The 19,966-nt window shown below is 42.8% G+C and overlaps 1 protein-coding gene across 1 annotated transcript in view; it reads right to left on the bottom strand.

The window, feature by feature from the left end:
• CWH43 (cell wall biogenesis 43 C-terminal homolog) overlaps window positions 1-19,597 on the bottom strand; it is a 49,121-nt gene extending 29,524 nt beyond the window's left edge. Inside the window, exons 1-8 of the mRNA XM_032397921.1 lie at window positions 19,555-19,597; window positions 17,505-17,696; window positions 16,014-16,134; window positions 15,473-15,627; window positions 12,607-12,808; window positions 11,412-11,500; window positions 5,729-5,986; window positions 3,281-3,403 (exon numbers count right to left, since the gene is read on the bottom strand). Of these exons, the coding sequence (XP_032253812.1) occupies window positions 3,281-3,403; window positions 5,729-5,986; window positions 11,412-11,500; window positions 12,607-12,808; window positions 15,473-15,627; window positions 16,014-16,134; window positions 17,505-17,696; window positions 19,555-19,597 (1,183 nt within the window). The remainder of the gene's footprint in view (window positions 1-3,280; window positions 3,404-5,728; window positions 5,987-11,411; window positions 11,501-12,606; window positions 12,809-15,472; window positions 15,628-16,013; window positions 16,135-17,504; window positions 17,697-19,554) is intronic.
• Window positions 19,598-19,966: the final 369 nt, after the last annotated feature.

The following is a 19,966-nucleotide window of genomic DNA, read 5'->3' as shown; positions in this document are numbered from 1 at the left end:
TATATATTCACAATGGAATATTACTGAGCCATAAAAAAGAATGAAATCTTGCCATGTGCAATGACATGGATGGATGTAGAGGGAATAATGCTAAGTGAAATAAGTCAGAGAAAGACAAATACTATATGATTTCACTCATATGTGGAATTTAACAAAACAAATGAACACAGAAAAAAGAGACAAACAAAAAACAGACAAACTCTAGAGAACAAACTGCTGGTTACCAGAGGGGAGGTGGGTGGGGAATGGATGAAATAGGTGATGGGAATTAAGAATACTCTTGTGTTGAGCACTGAGTAATGGATAGAGCTGTTGAATCATTATACTGTAAACCTGAAACTAATATAACACTGTATGTTAACTATACTTGAGTGAAAAATAATAATTTTATGAAATTATTAAATCTATTAGTCAAGGATTTTGTGCAAAGGAGAAGTCTAATTCCTGGGTTAATTTTCATGTGTGATATGTATGCATTACCCATACTTGCAACTCAGGTTTGTCTGGTTTTTTTAAAGATTTTATTTATTTATTTGAGAGAGAGCAAGATCAAGAGAGATCACAGAGGGAGAGGGAGAGGGAGAAGTAGACTCACTGCTGAGCAGGGCCCCAATGCAGGGCTCAATCCCAGGACCCTGAGATGGTGACCTGAGCCGAAGGCAGATGCTTAACCGACTGAGCCACCCAGGCACCCCTGCGACACAGGTTTTAAGGGATCTTCCCTGAAAGTATTCCAAGAACCATCAATATATGCAATAAATAATATCCAAGAAAACAAGTCTCCATGAGCAGAACCCATCAGGGGAAAAAACCCTGTAGAATCAAACTCACAAATACTTCAGATATTGCAGCTTTTAAAGATTTTATTCATTTATTTGACAGAGAGATACATAGTGAGAGAGGGAACACAAGCAGGGGGAGTGTGAGAGGGAGAAACAGGCTTCCCACTGAGCAGGAAGCCCGATGCGGGGCTCGATCCCAGGACCCTGGCATCATGACCTGAGCCAAAGGCAGACGCTTAACGACTGAGCCACCCAGGTACCCCGATATTGCAGCTTTTAGAATCAGAATACAAAATAAGCATGCTTAACGTGTCAAAAAATAAAAGAGGGTATTCAACAGGATGACTAAGAAATAGATTAAATTAATGACTCAGAAAATGTGTGAAGAAATAAAATAGACTTCTAGAAATAAAATTATATAATAAACATAAATAATTGAAATTAGAAACTCAGTGGACAAGAAAGGTAGCAGTAGACAAAGCTGAATAGAGAATTAGTGCAAGGGACAGCTTAAAAACAAAAGTAGATACTATGAAAGTGGTTAAGGGACACGGAGAAGATACTAAGAAGATCCAACACAATCTAACTGGAGTCAGAAAGGAAGAAGAGAAAGAATGGAAAAGCGGCAATATTTGCAGAAATAAAACTGAGAATTTTCCAGCGGTGATAAAAGACATGATTCTTCAGATTCAGAAAGCCCAAACACTAATAAGCAAGAAGGGGGGGAAGATGGAAGGGGCAGTGGCGGGGTGGGAGTCACATCCAGATATATCCCAGTAAAACTCCAGAACACCAAAACACAGAGAAATCCTAAGAGCTGCCAGAGAAAAAAGGGACATGATCTCCAAAGGAGCAGAGATTACGCTGACAGCTCACTTCTCAACAGCAAGAACTGAAACCAGATAACAGAACAGTATCTTCAATGTACTGAGAGAAGGAAAAAAAAAAAAAAAAACCCAACTACTAAAAGAATAGAAATTGAAAGTATAATTTCCAAACTAGAAAGTGGAGTAGAAAAGAGAGGATAAGAAAAAAAGAAAACCCAATCAACGCAAAAGAAAGCAAGAAGAAAAAGAGGGAGAAATATGCCTAGAGAAGGTAGAAAAAGCAAAAGCAAAGTAAGATGACAGAAATAAATAATAATGCATGAGAAATCACAACAAAACTAGATTACATTTTCAAGCTGAAAGATGAGACTGAAGGTGGAGAACAGGCAAAACAATGGAGGCTGTAAAAAGATCAGTAGTTGCCAGGGTTTGGAGTCTGCTTGAGAGTCTCTCTCCCTCTCCCACTGTCCCTCCCACTCATGCTCTCTCTAAATAAATAAATAAATAAATCTTTAAAAAATAATGATAATAATAAATGTAATAATAAACTCTGGTGGGGGGTACTGATAGTGGGGGAGGCCATGTGTATGTGGGGTCAGACGGTATGTGGGGTCAGTGGGTATATGGGGAATCTCTATACTTTCTGCTCAAACCAAAAGTGGCTCTAAGAAATAAAGTCTGTTTTAAAAAAATTACACAGAAATGTCTAAACAACTTTGTAAATAAATGGTTCCAAATGCCTCAATCTGATGAGTGAACTAGAGAATTCTGGTTCTTAATTCTACTACGGCTACTAATAACAACAATGGCAACAATAGATACAAAGACTGTCAGGATTAAAAAACAAACAAAACCTACCAGGTCTTAGTTTTAAGAGATATACCTAAAACGTAAGAACACACAAAACAAAACTCTAAATTTTAAAAATGTCCCCAAAATTGTAATACAATCTTTTCAAATTATGATGGAACATATATGAAGGTGTTTACATAATGGTCTTACTGCTTTGTGACATCTCTTTTAGAAATATATTACAATTTTATTTAGCTTAACTGTTTTCTCTTTACACTATAATATTTTGTCTTCTTTATAAAAATACCAAGTCACAGATGATGGAGACCTGTTTTTACACGTCTTTGTATCCCACATAATGCTGTGTGGTTATGGAGCTCCTTGTATCCTAATACACTATCTGCAAATGTTATCCTTTCAATAAACATTTTTATTTAATCCAGTCCATTTGAAATTAGTCAGATTGAATAGTAAACTCACTTCACTTCTGAACTTCTAGTTCATCAATATTCTGAATGTTAACATATTTAAGCTCCCCAAAAAGGAGAACAAGAAATGAAATAGTCTGAAATAGAAATAGTTCTAATAAGAACAAAGCATTTTGGAAATTCTACCTGTTAAATAATCTTATCTACATGAGAAATGAAACAAAACTAATACAGAGTATTTGTGGTTGAAATGAGAGGCTGTCAGAGATTTGCTTCAAAAGTACTTCACCAAAACCAGTAAGGAAGACAGCTGTTAACAACACTGGCATAATGTTAATAATCGTTGGAACTCGGTGAAGGGTACATGAGGGTTCATTATACTCTTTTAATTTCATATATGTTTGAAATTTTATTATAATTAAGTACTTTAAAAGAAGAAAGCAAAACTTACAAAGTTTCATGTATTTTTCACTCTTTCTGAAAAGTGCTTTAGGACTATTTTTTGTTTGAAGAAAGTCAAGGCTTTTCTTAGGACCAAATAGCATATTCAGGCCAATAATTAGCATCACTGTCCCTGTTAAGAGAGAAAGCAAGAACATATTACATTTTAATCCAAAAATCCTCCCCATGGTAAATTCCAGGAGCCTAGCTTTCATTTAAATGGACATACCCTGAAAATTCAGCTATTGAGTTAATTTATCTCAGTACCTAAGCAATTACTCTAGTGGTGCTTTTGATAATTGGGATTGATCCTAAGAAATCAGCTAGGTTTCTAGGAACCCTGCTTTAAATGAGAAGACTCCAGCCTGTTCTCTATGAGGAATGTCTTTTCATTTCCTGAGTGTTTCCTTCTTGTTAGGTTGGTAATAGTGTGCTTTGCTGTTGATTTTGCAGAGGAGGGTGGAGTACGACAGAAAGGAGCCTTTTGAGTCCCTGCTTTAGGGACTGAGTTTTCTGCACTGAAAAGACCTCAAATGCACCAGGTTGAGGAGCACAGGAGGAAGAAACGTAGATTCTTAATCCAGCAGTGTTTGTGACAGTAATTCTCGCCTGGGGTGCAGGTGCTCACAGAGGATGCATACTACAACCCACACTGAGCCATGAGGGCCGGCCAAAGAAGTTGAGCTTGGTTTGGATGCATTACAATGTAACTTATATGTAAAGTTTATATCCTTCTCAAGTCCTATACCATGAGAATGGAAACAGAGGTATGACTGAACGATATCTAAATTAGGAAATGTCAAGTAGAAGTTAAGCTTAGGTGGAAGGCTAGCAAAAAAAAAAAATTATATGCAATTCTTAGGAAATAGCAGGAGTAAGCTTGACAATAAATGTATTACTAGTGTCTGATTTACTACAGATTCTCTTCAATTGTATTAAAAGCTATGCTGAACATTACCAACTTGCCTTAGTTTTTGTGGCCTTATCAATATGTCACTCTTACTTTAAAAAAAAAAAAATTTGTTGTATGCAGCTGTAATAAAGCCCTTTCTGCAGTCCCATAAATAGTGAGAAAAAAAAAAAACTAAAAAAGCGCATCATTCATAACATTCTAAAGAAATAAATTTATGCTTAGAATGGCTCTTACTGTTGTTCGTTTTCTCCACATGGCAGACCCCTAAGCAAGCTGGAGTAAGAAAAAAGCAGGGCATTGGACAAGAAGATAGAGCAGGACAGAGTACACATACCTGAAAGAAACCAGAAGAAATACACAGTTCGCAAAGCCAAGATTATTGAAGAGGAAAAGCAGCAATATACGTCTCTAAGTTGAGAGCATGGGTGTTTACCAGAAATTGCAAATTCTCCAGTTGTTTTTAAACATTTCATATAATTAAAAAAAAAAATCTCCCAAATCAGCCTTTCCTGACAGATGCCTAGCTCAGGGAGTAGAAAAGTTTCTGTGAAAATGTACAGTTGTTGGAAAAATACCAAGGGCCCAGGGGGAACTACAGGTAGAATTCTAGACCTCTGTGCAGCACTCACCCCAACTATAATCCCGTATTTGTCTACTTGTATGTGTGGTGTTGTCCCCACTATGCTGACGTTCCAGATGGGCAGAGACTCTATGTCCCTTCAGTCCCCAGCACCTGGCACTGCCTGGGACATACAGGTGCCCAATAATTTTTTTAATGAACAAATGGAAAAATGCATTTGTGAACAAACAAGGACTGAATCCCCTACGGACATGTTTTGTCTCCTCAATTTTTATCCTGGAAGCATTTGACGTGTTTTACTCAAACTAAAATGACAGGTGACATTTGATTTGTGTATGCCTGTATTCATCAATAATTTCCTCCTTGCCAGAAGGTGATTTTTGAAATAGTCAACTGAGCTAAGTTTATGAAATTTTCATTTTGGTACATAGTTTACAACCACTGAAATAGAAAATATTTATTCTGTGACTTGGGAATTTATCATTTAGACTAAGATTCATATATGTAAAATGTATTGGCAAAAATATGGTAAATAAAAATCATAGATAAGATATGGGGGAAAAAAATCACAATTCCTTTTTATATTTATGAGCCAACACTGAAATCGCAACATGAGCACCAAGATCATACCTTTTCCTAACATATCCTGTAATACAACTGTTACATAGTATTTCTTTATACTCTACTATGGATTAAACTTGTTTTTTTTCCCCACAACTAACTTAAAAAGCCTTTGCAGTAATAAATATTACTGAAACTCACTGATGAATTAAGAAATCTTTTAAGTAGTAATTTAGACATTCCTCCAGTTTTATTTTTATCAAGACAGTCTATTTTAATTAAAAAAAAAAAAAAGTAAGATCATCCTATTTAGCTCCACCAGTCAGGTAAAGTGCTAAATCCTAGTCTGCCTGAAGGGTATTTTCAAGCAGTTACTTTAATCCAGACCTTTCAAATATACTCACCCAAAAGCACATCAGATCTCTCTCTAGCGTAGACACCTCCTGGGACAAATTTAAAAGCTGTGCACCATGCACAGAAAAATATCTCTAGAAGATAAAATATCATGGCAATGGTCATGGCTTTCCCAGGGCCCGACCCTGAGCTAAGAAGGTGTCCAAGCACTTGAGGCCACATGGACGCCGTGAAGAGGGCGAGCACACAGCCAGAAACAGCGGCTGCCCACGTGGGCAGGTACAGGAGGCCCGCGGCCGGAGCTGCTCCTGTTTGTGACAGAGAGAAAAAGAGAAAGAATCAGACAAAAAGGCAGAAGAGTCTCCTCCATTTTCTTAAAAAAAAAAAAAAAAGAAAAGAAAAGAAATAATAGGCTAATAGAAGAAACAGGCTCATATAGAGAAGTTCAGAGCCGGAAGGGACCTAGAGGTCATACTGGTCCAATCTCCAGACTGATGAGCAACTGAGGTCTAGCGTGGTTAACGTGATTCGCTCAAGGTCACACGGCTAGTTACTTGCAAACCTGGAGACAGAATGTGAGTCTAGTAATTCTCAGTCCAGAGCTATTTCTTCAGGAAGGGCAGGGAGAGAAAAAAAGGCATTTTTAGGTTATTTGTGTTAAGATCCTAATAGAAAAAAACAAAACTGAAAAAACCTGAAATTATCTGTAATACCAAAAATATGTCCATTTAATTTAACCAGCCAGATCCAGGGGCGCCTGGGTGGCTCAGCGGTTAAGCGTCTGCCTTCGGCCCAGGGCATGATCCCAGAATGCTGGGATCGAGCTCCGTGTCGGGCTCCCCACTCAGTGGGGAATCTGCTTTTCCCTCTGCCCTTGGCCCTGCTTGTGCTCTCTCACTCTCTCTCTGCTCTCTCTCTCTAATAAATAAATAAACTCTTTAAAAAAAAAAAAAAAAAGTAACTGTTTAAAAAAAAATAACAACTAGCCAGATCCAAGACATTAGGAAACACGGAGAGTCAGCGTGGTTTCTAGGACAGTTTTGTTTAAAGAACTTTCTAAAGGACTTTCCATCCACCTAAATGCCGCCCCTTGTCCTGCAATATCAAAGTGGGCTTTCCCAAGCACACGTCCCCCAAAGATGTGACTGAGATAGGAGGAGTGGGTCACGGCGTCAACAGTTCTGCAGTCGGTTCATTCACGACCCAGCAGCCTAGTCGGCGTTGAGGGCTACGCCATCTGCCTGGTCCACAGCAGGCACTTGGTAAATGTCTGCTAGTTTGCTGAGCCCAACCTGAGAGCACAACATTTCTCCCAGTTCCTGTGAGATCAGTTCTGAGACAGCACATCAGGGTCTTACGGCACCCCATTTGGGATCCATCAGGGTAACACCTTTCTGTCAAATGTGACATTTTACAGACAGTTCAGTTGGTGTTGTATAAATGTGACCCACCCTTCCAGGATGTCTCCAGAAGGTTCCTCACTGCTGGGACAAGAACTCCAGAAAAGAAGTGGGGAGCAGGAAGTGGCTCCAGCCAGGCCCCCTTGTTCTCATCCATCAAAGAGTTCCATCTGTACCACCACAGGGCAATGCGGTGGGACTGCCTACCCCTCCCTGCCCCCACTTCAAAAAGAACATCACGCCGATGAACGCGAGAACCAGATTCCAGAGCCCTTTACAACCCACAGAGGTTAACTCCACAGTAAGACCTTACAATACTTAGATCTGACAATAGTTATTTTAATAACGAAAAAATTATTTCATTTTGAAATGAACGAATGTAATAACTATTTGCTTTAGAAATTTTTAAAAGGGCGCCTGGGTGGCTCAGTTGGTTAGGCGACTGCCTTCAGCTCAGGTCATGATCCTGGAGTCCCAGGATCGAGTCCCACATCAGGCTCCCTGCTCAGCAGGGTGTCTGCTTCTCCCTCTGATCCTCTTCCCTCTCGTGCTCTCTGTCTCTCATTCTCTCTCTCTCAAATAAATAAATAAAATCTTTAAAAAAAAAAAAGAAATTTTTAAAAATACGTAACTTTTTTTTTTAAGATTTTTATTTATTTATTTGACAGAGAGAGTGAGGGCGTGAGAGAGGGAACACAAGCAGGGGCAGAGGGAGAGGGAGAAGCAGGCTTCCCGCGGAGCAGGGAGCCTGATGTGGGGCTCGATCCCAGGACTCTGGGATCATGACCTGAGCAGAAGGCAGACGCTTAACGACTGAGCCACCCAGGCGCCCCCAAAATACAAAACTTTAAAGCAGTTAAGGATTGCCTAAGACCAAGCTGATCACAGCCAATACTCATATGTATTTTTCCCTTAAGTCTTGTTCTATGTATATAAAAAAGTATTTTTACACTAATGGAATCATACCACATATTGAGAATTATATTCTTCTCTTTATGTGACATTATATCCAAGAACATTTTCTCATAACATTGGTTTTTTTCAAAAACATTTTTATGTATATATACTATACTATGGATAAATACACCACAAGACAAGCCACCATTTTCCTACTGTTGGCCATTTACGAAGCTTCCAACACTGTGAGGAACAGCTTCCTTTGTCAACTAATCTCTTACTGCATCTTTGATCATTTCCTTAAAATAATCCTTTAAAAAGAGATTTAAAAGTACAAGTACCATGTCAAGAGGTAAAAGCATTTTATTTATTTATTTTTAAAGATTTTATTTATTTATTTGACAGAGAGAGACAGCGAGAGAGGGAACACAAGCAGAGGGAGTAGGAAAGGGAGAAGCAGGCTTCCTGCAGAGCAGGAAGCCCGATGCGGGGCTTGATCCCAGGACCCTGGGATCATGACCTGAGCCGAAGGCAGATGCTTAACGACTGAGCCACCCAGGTGCCCCAGTAAAAGCACTTTAAAGAGTCATTACTTATGGTCAACTGCTTTTGTAAGAGGTTGTATCAATCTTCATTTCCTCCAGAAACCTTGCCCAAAGTCTCACCTTTTGAACCCTGCCAAAATTATTTTCTAAAAATCTTTATCAAATTAATGATGAAAACAGTATCATATTTTGAGTTTCACTTTTCTGATGATTAGTGTGAGTGAACTTTTCCTGGTACCAGCTTACAAAGGCTGTTTTTTTAAAAAAAAAAGAATGAGTCCTGAGTTGATATTCTAAACGAAAGACATTCAAATGACTTTGTTGTTTCTGTCTTACTACAAAGAATTACCTGGAGGAGAAGAAAACATCTTTTCAAATTCCCTTGACTGTTACTGCTTTTATTTTTAATTTCCATTTTTAAATGGGCTATCTATTTTTACATCCACTACACCTGTATTTTTAAATAGCTTATAAATTCAAAATCCAAAATTCAGAAAGGTGAAACGGAGTCTCTCTGGCCCGTCACCCATTAATTCCCCCAATGGAGGCAACCATTGTTAGCACTTTGTCTTCCGCTGATTTCCAGAGATCGTCTGATGCATAGAAAGAAATATATGCATGTGTGGGCATTTCTGTCCCTTTTTCATACCAGTGATGGCATATGACACACACTGTTAATCACTCTGCCTCTTTCACTCAACTCTGTATCTTAGTTGTTTTGTGTTTGAAACCGAGTCCTTCCAAGTAATCTCCTCCAAATCTTTGTACCTAAGACACCAAGCAGAATGGTAACTGAATATTCCAATAATATTTATAATAACTAACATGTTAGTTTTCAATAGATCAAATTTTTCATACAATAAAATCATAGGACCACTGTATAGTACACTGGGCTCCTCTCCATGTGTTTGGTACACCTGTTTTTTCTTTTTTTTTCTTTTTTTTTTTTTTTTTAAAGATTTTATTTATTTATTTGACAGAGAGAGACGGTGAGAGAGGGAACACAAGCAGGGGGAGTGGGAAAGAGAGAAGCAGGCTTCCCGCCGAGCAGGGAACCCGATGCGGGGCTCGATCCCAGGACCCTGAGATCACGACCTGAGCCGAAGGCAGTCGCTTAACCAACTGAGCCACCCAGGCGCCCCCACCTGTTTTTTCTTTTAATAGAACTTTGATTTTAATAATTTAATTGCCACCAAGATTTAAAGCTCCTGTATCTTTGCATTTGTAAAATTCTATTGGTCATTGCCATGATTTATTTCATGCTGAGACCCACCGGGATTGCAAATTTTAACTATACAATGAAAAAAAATAAGATTTATTTTTCTATACTCTGCTTTATGAGACGGTTTCCAGAGATGGGTCACAGTGAAAAGGGGGCACCATTTCTAGGTAATTGTGTGAGCTCCAACTTATTTCAGGTGAGCAGAGACAGAGCTGAAGCCCATGAATTGTGGCCCCGCTTTCCTCTTTACTGCAAAGAGCCCATTAGAAGCCTCAAATCTGCTTGCCCGTGGGGTCTTTTTAAACTACTATTTAATACTTCAGAGAGACAGCAAAACTAGATTAGGTCTGACTTTACTTATCTGGGGAAATAAGTATCAGCATACTACTAGAGGGTCCCAGATTTTCTGTCCTTTAACTGACAGTTTATGTTTCTGGGGACCTCGGTTTTCCCATGTTTAAAGTGAAGCTGCCAATTCCCTGCCCAGGAGGCATGTTGCTTATATCCCATGAGAAAAGGCATGCTATCCATGCTGAAGAAACTTCCAATGTACTTCATGTCCCTTTCCCCAGTGGTGTACAGATTGAGAAGCTATTTTTGCTCACTGCAAATTCGGCATTTACAAAAGCCCTTTTCTTGAGGAATCTTCTTAGCACGTCTCTGATGAGAAAAAAGGTTACTTCTGTATGCTAGTCATACAAACTTCCACAGACCCCATATAGAATGCCTATCAGAAAATACGCATGCAAGTAAAACAGCTCACCGTGACTGCAAGGGTTTGCTCACGCAGCTCCAGGAGGATGAGGACCCGGCCAAGCTCATTAATTGAGCCATCTATGCGGATTACACGTATATCTCCATGCAAGAGTGATGGACTCAGGGTGTAAAGAAATGTACTTAATTATGCTAGTCAACCTGCACCTTCTCTTATGGCTACACAGTCTCGAACCCACACAGGGCTTCTAGGGCAACACTCTGGATCACCTGGCTAATGAATATGTATGGGGCATCTCTCCTCACAGAAACCAATTACGCTGTTTGCTCTGTCACAGAGTGGGGAGTTTTTTATTTAACGCTAAAACTGACTCCAACCATTTCTGCCTCTTAAGGGGAAGGCAGAAGAGTGGCACGATTTGGTCATAGTAATAAACTATAGTCATAAAAATAAGTAGTTGCTCCTAAAATATGATGGCCTCCTTCAATATTCTGTAATCCTAACGGGTGTGACTGGGAAGAGAGGGTCCCGGCCTTTGAAGGAGCAAACGTGGACCCCAAAGCTGGGTTGAGGGGTGAGACGCTAAGGAGGGTGTTCCTTAATACCAGAGGAGCAGGGAAGCTTGGAGAGGGCAAGACGTCTGGCAACGTGGTGATGCCTGACCTCCATCTCCTCAGCCCTGCGGGAACACTGTTACTGACACATGTGGCTTGTTCAGGAGACGGGGGACAGTATGGAGGCGTCGTCAGGTAGCAGTGTGGAGCAACAGCAGGAGAGAGGCAATGAAGTAGGAGGAAGCAGGAACCTGCAGCCGGCGGGCACTGGCACCCGTGGTGACATCCGGGTTACAGCGGCCCACCTGGCAACAGCACAGATCGGTATGGCCGCCTGCCTGCAAGGACGCGGTCAACCAGAGCAGAATGGCGGGCACTTCTACAGGCAAACTCCACGTACCTGTAACCCACCAGATTAAACTGGAACTGGGAAACCACGCACACGTCGAGAGCATCAATCCGCTCGCCAAGCCCAGCAGGACTGCACCTCTGTAAGAAAATGACATGCTATGGGGCATCTGCCGTCATTAATATTTCACTGCCCCAAATATAAAAGGGAAATACATCTCCTACCTCTAGGTACGTCCAAGAGATAATATGAGGGTGAAAAAACCCACTGAGATCATGAAAACCAACATAATATCCATTCAGAACATGGAAGTAACAGCTCAGACTTGAGATAAATGATTATCTTCAATCTTTCATGGTCAAGGTAAAACACAATGATTGAGTTTTCTCAGACTGTTAAATTAGAATCTATATTGGCCATGTGACATTTTATTTTATTTTTAAAGATTTTATTTATTTGAGAGAGAGAGAGTGCAGCGCAAGAGCATGGGGAGGAACAGAGGGGGAGGGAGAGGGACGAGCCGACTCTGCGCTGAGCTCCGAGCCCAGTGCAGGCTGTCCATCCCAGGACCCTGAGATCATGACCTGAGCCGAAATAGTTATCTGAGGCAGATGTTTTAAAGGTTCCTCCAATCTTTTTACATGAAAGGCTGGGCCTGAACACAGGAGAAAACAGGTATCCCAAAGATTAGAGAAAGGGTTAATGAGGACCAAGTACATGAACCAACACTTAAACTCAAGACTGCGGACTCCCCGGGTGCCCCACAGTTGGAGCAAGTACCAGAGGATGCAGAGATCTCCCTGGGCTTCCCTCCTTCTCAGAGAATATAGATCGATGCCCAGACTGCCAACCTGGTCTCTCTCAATCAGGGCACTGAGGTCTCATCCCACCAAATGCCAAATGAGGGGTCTGGAGGAAATGGTCAGGGAACGCCATGTCTCCCCTGCCCCAGAGAACGCTCCTCCAGGCAGGGATTCCTCAGAGTGCCCAAGCAGGAGCTCCCAGAACCTCTTACTCAGCCGTGCATATCCCTCAGCCTTCCATCACCTGCTTTTTAGCAATTGTTCAGCATGGGGGCAAACACCCTTCTGGCTCTATCACCACAGTACACAATAATGTCATGCTAGGTCGGGAAAGTGGAATATGAACTATCTGGCTGGCACAAATCTAGCTGCTCAACAAAAGAAGTATTTCTTCCTTCAACTATACTAGCCAATTTATTGATTGCTTCCAAACCAAAACTCACCCAAATGGGTTAGGATCTGGCCCTGGATGGGGGTGCCCACTCACTGCCCATCTGGAAACAAGCGAGACCTCTCCAAAAATCCAGTGAGTGAGGAACACAAGACTGCCAAAGGCAGCCCCTGCCAACCACCAGGCAGGTCTGGAGGCCATGCCTTTTGCTGCCTCTCCGGGCTTTTTTCCCTCTGGTTTATTGCAGTCACCATCTAGGATTTAAAAAAAAAAAGGAAAAGAGTCAGTTACATGAAAATTTACCCTCTACCTTTCACAGACTTTTAGCAAGTTAAGAAATGGTACCTGGCTTCAGGGAGCTTATTTCAGAAGGGAAGGTGAGACATGAAACTACAATATAAAGCAGAATAGGCTGAGAAGCTAGTTGGTGGGAGAGACGATTTCAGACAGGCTAGATCAGGAATGGTTTAGAGAGAATAAAGCATTTTGGAATTTTACAAGTGAAAATGCATCAAGGGGGGGGCATGCCTGGGTGAGTCAGTCAGTTAAGAGTCTGCCTTCGGCTCAGGTCATGATCCCGGGGTCCTGGGATCGAGCCCCACATTGGGCTCCCTGCTCAGTGGGGAGTCTGCTTCTCCCTCTCCCTCTGCCTCTCCACACCACTCTTGCTCTCTCTCTCAAATAAATAAAACCTTAAAAAAAAAAAAAAAAGAAATGCAGCAAGGTATTTACTGTGAAGTTAACAGTTATGTGAAGTTAACAGTTACGAGCAAAATTATGGAGAGAAAAAGGGACTGATACGTTCAGGGAATACCGGGCCGCATCCCCCCCAGAACAGGGCTCTCATCTAACCCGCTGAGCACCCAGAGGAACAGCAGTACACTGACTGGGCAGTTACTGAGAGTCAGGTCCTGTTCCCAGCCTTTGATACGAACTCATTCCACCCTCCCAACAACTTCATGAGTAAACTCTATTACTAGTCCCATTTTACAGATTAGAAAACTGAGACCCAGAGAGAACAAGCCACTTGTCCAAGATCATACCGCTGGTAAAGAGAGCTTAGGCAGACTGGTTCCCATGCCTCTGTGCCTAACTATACCATACTTCATGGGACTCTTTCACCAAGACGTCTCATTTCATTGCATCAATGACTTCACGTACAAAAACGTAAGAACTGGACAAAATGCTGGCAGAAGAATTTCTTTGTAGGAACAGACAGCCTGTTGGGCAGAAGCCTCATGATACTGTGAAGCTCTCCACAGGGTAGAAGAAAGCCTTAGGGTCTGCCTGTGGGGCTGGCAGCGGGATTTCACAAGGAGGAAGAAAGCCCTTCTGCCAATAAAGGGGCCGGAAGGAGAGCAGAGCTGGGAGCTACAGGGATGATGGGGAGGGTGGTGAAGATGCAAGAGGCCAGGACCTGGAGACTAAGCAGTCTTTAGGAAAGAAGAGACCTAAATTTGCCAAGTATCACTGCTGTGTCCTATGGTGCGGGACCCTGCCCCAGGACCCAGCAAATCTTTGATAAAACTACAGAAATGCCTGGTGTGATCTGATATTCCGGGGAAACAGGTGAGGAGTCTGGAGTTTCGTAAATGAGGCACAGGGCAAAAACAGGAAGGGACCAACAACTGGGTCACATAAATTTAAAACAGGCGAGAAAGAAGAAAACTCAAGTCGGGAAATGTAAACGATACCCTGACGTTCAGGTCCTTATCAGGCTGTACCTGTGAAATATGCTGCCTGAGTTGCCACCTTTAAAAGTTAGTGTTTTATAAAACATAAAGCAGGTATTAGGGCGCCAGACCGCATTCTAAATGTTCTAACTAATATTGTCACTTGACCAATTTGCTTGCCTGATGCTCCCTTATTCTCACTGCCCCCATTTCATGCCAAAGTTGGGGCCAAAGGGGGATTATACAAGCACTTTGTTCATGGTGAGCCAAAACCCTCTAAACTTCCATTAATCTGTGAGATTTCTCCTTGTATTGACAAAAGAATAGTGACTCACTGAGACTTACACAAAAAGCCAGGTGTAAGTTAACCAGAATCTAGTAACACTTCTCCCTTTTTTGAGAAGGATCTCAAGTTAGCATATGGAGCAAACATCCAAGTTGGGTATGTCTGTCTCTGAGAAAGTCAGCTCCAGAGAGAGACAGGTGACTTGAAAGGTGGTGTAAATATGCAAGATTTCCTTTCTTTTCAAGTTTCAGACTTGAAGCTTAAATATCTTCAGACTCCCGGGGTATCTGGGTGGCTCAGTCGGTTGGGCGTCTGACTCTCGATTTCGGCTCAGGTCGTGATCTCGGGATCCTGGGATCGAGCCCCGTGTTGGGCTCCCTGCTCAGCGGGGAGTCTGCTTATCTCCCTCTCCCTCTGCCCCTCCCCCTGCTCACTCACTCACTTTCTTTTTCAAATAAATAAATCTTTAAAAGAATATATCTTCAGACTCCCACAAAAAAAAAACAAAAACAGAAAAAAAACAAAGAACCCAGATAGTTCTCCCAGCCCTTGCTGACAACTAACTTCTCTTCCTCCATACTGATCCCATACTGGGGTCACTATGGAGGAAGAGAAATGAAGGGTCTCATCCTGGAAAGCTCCGTCCGGAGGGAAAAGGGAGAAAGACAGAGCTGAAAGCCAGCTGGGAGTCTGAGGCCTGGTTTACCCTCCCACTCCACACTGATAAGAGCCAGAAATTTGCACCCTCTGTTCTGGCAAGGAAAAGGTGCCTTCTGCTTAGATAATACTCCACTGGCTATGGTGGTTACTATTTCAGAGGGACAGAACATTGAAATGGAGATATAGTGCAGAAAGACTTTTTATCTTTTCAAGATGTGTTGCATTCAGATAAGAAAAGTAAACTATGCAAGAGAGCAAATTCTTAAAAAAAAAAAAAAAACAACCGAGCGTACACTTACCTGTGTAAATGCGATCAAGTGTGGCTATGGTACTTAATGTGAGTATCACTCTGTTGGACATCTGATAACTCCAGACTGGGTTTAGTGAAGTGTACCAGATGCGGAGAACAAGAAGAAGAATCTGTCCTAAAATGAATCCCCAGATTCTGAGGTACCTGTAAATACAAAAATACATTTAACAACTTTTTATGTGGTTTCAGTATACTGTGTTCAGTGAATGTCATAATTCAGAGAATGAGTATATGAAATAGTCCTGTTGGTAATTTGCAGTAAGGAACATGCCTTAGTCTTTATATAGTCCATTACCTAGGCAACTTGTTATAATTCCTTAATGCTCAAAACATGATGGAGACTGACGGCAAGCATTCCCATTCTGATTTTGTGAAAAAGAAAAAAAAAATGAGACTTCTACAAGCTGTATGCAAAGTAAATACTATCACTTGGAATTCCTGGTCCCAACCTCCCGCTTGGAAAGCTATCACACTTGTTTGTCTACAGGCATAAGATACGAACCTCTGTCCGTAGACAGAAGATACCATACCTTTGCAAGCCACTTCCTGTCCACCATGTCACGGCTTGCAGGATCAGCGAGGAAGACACACCAAGCGCGAGGACCACCAGCCGAACCCTGGCATTTGGAGCCAGGAAGGAGGCTATGCCGCCTACAAACAAATGAAGGGGAGCTAAACCTTTCTGGCAATCATGCATTGGAACCTCATGATCTGCATTTGGTAACTGTTGTGTCTTATACTCAGGAAGATCAAGTTAATATATAATCGTGTGTATAAATCTTTTAAAAAATTTTTGTGACGTCATTCGTAACACAAAATCCACTATGTTAAAGCGTACAATTCAGTGGCTTCTAATATACTCACGAAGTTGTGCACCTATTACCACTATGTAATTCCAGAACATTTTCACCACCCCAAAAAGAAATCTATACCCATTATCACACCCTCCTTCTTCCTCCTCCCCACCGCCCCAGCCCCTGGCAATCACTAATCTTCCTGTCTGTCTGGATTTTTCCCATTCTGAGCATTTCATATAATGGAATCATATAATATATAGCCTTCTGTGACTGGCTTCTTTCACTTAGCATAAGGTTTTCAAGGCTTATCCATACTGTAGCATGTATCAGTTCTTCATTCCTTTTTATGGCTGAATAATATTCCACTGCACGGAAATAGTGCATTTTGTTCATCCATTCATCAGCGATGGGCGTTTGGGTTGCTTCCATTCTTTGGCTACTAAGAATAATGTTGCCATAACCATTTGTGTTCAAGGTCATATGTGAACCAATGTTTTCGTTTTTCTTGGGTATATACTAAGAAGTGGAGTTGTTAGGTCATATGATAACTCTGTTTAACATTTTGAGGAACTGCCAAACTGTTTTCCAAAGTGGCAATCCAGTACGTGAAGTTACATACAAATATATGTGTGTGTGTGGGGGGGGGGGGGGTTCTTTGTATTCTACACATTTTAGTATTTTTAAGAACCAATTATACTTCCTTTCCAATAAACCGATCATATTCTTTGCTCTGTTATCTATTGAGTTGTTGGTCCTTTTTATTATTGATTTGTAGAAACCCTATGTTAGTGAAACTAGCCCTTTGGCTAAAAGAGCTGCACGTATCTTTCCTAATTTGTTGTTTGACTTTGCTTTACTATAGTGTTCATCATGCACAATTTTCCTATTTTCATTCAGTAGCATTCAACAATTTTTAATGGTTTCTGACTTTTGTGTCATAGTTGGGAAAAGAACACAAAATGTTCAAGAGGTGACCTATTCTCCCTCTTCATTTCAGTGATCCTTAGGCTTTTCCAATCTGATAGAAAAGTTAGAACTGTTAGAGGCATGGACTCTTAGTGTAGCCTTCCAATTCCACTACAACTCTTTAAGGTAGTCGTAAGAGAAAGAGGAATCTTGTTTCATTTAATCATTTAGCATTCAAAGAACAGTCTACATATTTTCACTTGATTTTTGACAAAAAAAAAAAAAAAAAAACCTCACAGAAGCACTTTTAAATCTTACCCACAGTAGTTATCCGCAACAGGATGAGCATCCACTTCTTGTTAGCCAATTTCCAGAAAGGAGTAAATATTAGGAATATTGGAGAAAGAAACGCTACGCCAAAGCCTTCAAGCCCAGTGAGTTCCAGAGTTTGCAGGGGAAAGTAATAGATCATCGGTCCCAGGCCATGGCAGAGAGACCAAGAAACATACCCTAGGGGGGGAAATGTTTAAAGAGGAAAAAAAAATGTTTAAAGGGCAAGTGTAAAGGTGTCCTTGTTTCCCACAGTAGCCCTGCTCCCCGCCCCACCATAACTGCTCTGGCTGACCCACCCTCCTTCACCATTCTGACCTTAACAAGATTCCACTACAGAATTCCTCCCCTCCCCCCCATCAGAAAGAGAATGTCCCAGGATGAGAATGGGTCCTGCTGTGGTGAGTCCCTTGACACCCCTTGTTTACTCCTTTAACCTTGTTCACACTCCCACAGGTCGTCCCTTTCTTAAAACCTCTTCATCTGGACCATCTGGGTTGAATTTGATGTTCTGTCAGGACCCTAATTGATAAAATGTCTTTACCTAAGTCAACCCTTCTATAAAGAGCAGTATCATGAAAATCAAAAAGAGGAACAAACAGGGGCACCTGGCTGGCTCAGTTGGATGAGCATGCAGCTTTTGATCTCTGGTCGTGGGTTCAAGCCCCATGTTGGATGAAGAGATTATGAGAAAAAAAAAAAAAAAAAGCAAAGCAAAGAAAAAAAGGGGTGGGGGGACAAGCAGCAGGACTCCCTTCCTCGCACTCCAGACTGCACCCAAAGGCAGGTTAGTTAGGCAACAATCATTTTCTTGTAAGTAGACTTTTTTAAACCTAACCTTAGGAGACAGTATGGGGTAAGTGAAAAACCTAGAGCTGAAGTCAGGCTCACCTCGGCCAACTACTGACTGCATCATCTTCTACATTAATGATAATTAACTAATGGGCACTTACTATGTGTCAACATCTGTGCTAAGTATTTACGGAGATCATCTCCCTTGTTCCTCATCCAACTCATGTCCTATGAAATGGACACTTTTTACTCCCCTCTTACAAATGTAAAAGCAAAGAAAACTTCTGCGATTCAGAAAGTAACTGCCTAAGGTCAAAACCGTAACACATGGCAGAGTGAACCTAAACCCGGGCAGTCTGGTTCCAAATGCAGTCATCTATCTTCGTCACGTGTAGTTAACTTTCTCCCCTCGTACTTCTCAGCCTTCCTTTCTTAATCAGCAAAATAGCTCTTTTAGCCACCTCACAGGGTTGTTAGGATTAAATGAGATCAAGTACTCAGAGTACCTAGCACCCTAGGTACTTACTGAATGTAATTCACGTTACACTGCTGTACTTATGCGATACATTTGGAACCAGGGCAAAAGCGGGGGGGGGGGGGGCTTCTGAATATGAGCAGCTCCCAGAAAATCAAGTTTTTAGGCAGGTGCCCCTCCCAAGCCCAAGGAATGTTTCATAATGAACAGCGAGATGATAGCATTCTCCCAAACGTTTGGCTGGGGATTCTGATTTTAATCACACAAGTCCGACAGAATTACACCAATAATTGTTCTTGGGACTCTGGGCAAACCTGTTAAGTGCGCACACAGGACTCGAGTTCGACGCTCTTCGTCAAATGCCCAGTGGTGAGGTGTGCTCACCTCAGGCCGCGGGGGGGACACGGCGGCCCCTTTCCTTCAGAAAGGTAAGGTCCAGCACTGACGTTTATTAATCTAAACTTAAAGGTCTGGGGGGTACGGAGGTTCGGGGCTGTACAGCAGCGCCAGTTCAAGGCCTCCACGTGGAGAACTGGGCGCAACCCCGGGGTGGCGCGGGAGCTCCGGGGCACTGTCTCCCCCCGCACCGCCCCCCGAATCCTCGGCTTCCCAACCCCAATCTGGGTCTTGTCTTTTTTTGACTTCGGTAGCAAAACTTCCCAGGGGACTTCTCTATTTGGGGCGCGGAGCGCGCTCCCTCCTTCCCGAGCCCAGCCCCCCGGCCCAGCGCCGCGGCTCCGGACCCGCGCGCCCAGGGCGGCCTCGGCTTACCCAGCAGGCTCTCCAGGAGGATCTCTCGCCACAGCCAGGGCATGGCCGCGACGTGGAGCAGCGCTTCTTCAGCCAGCAGCACGCGCCCGCCCCGCCGCGCCCCGCGCCCCGCGCCCGCCGCCGCGTCCTCGGGAGCTGGGTCCGCGCGTACGTCCCCTCGCCGAGCCGGCCGCCACCCACCAGCCCGCGGCCAGCGCGCCCAGCCGAGCCCGGGCGAGGGTGGGGCCGCCGCGCGTCCGCCTCCGCACCCCACGCCCAGCCCAGCCTGCCCGGGCCCGTGCCACCTGCGCGCTCCGGCGCCGTGCCCCCGGGCCGGCCGCCTCCGACCCCGCGACAGCTCCCGGCAGGCTCACGGGGGCCTGGGACCCCGCCGTCGGGCAAAACCCGGGGCGCCCGGCCCGGCCGCAGAGCA

This window comes from Phoca vitulina, unplaced genomic scaffold (assembly GCF_004348235.1).
Source record: "Phoca vitulina isolate PV1807 unplaced genomic scaffold, GSC_HSeal_1.0 scaffold3, whole genome shotgun sequence".
Lineage (NCBI taxonomy): Eukaryota > Metazoa > Chordata > Mammalia > Carnivora > Phocidae > Phoca > Phoca vitulina.
Note: the sequence above shows the minus strand (reverse complement) of the source record. Positions and strands in the feature narration are given on the sequence as shown.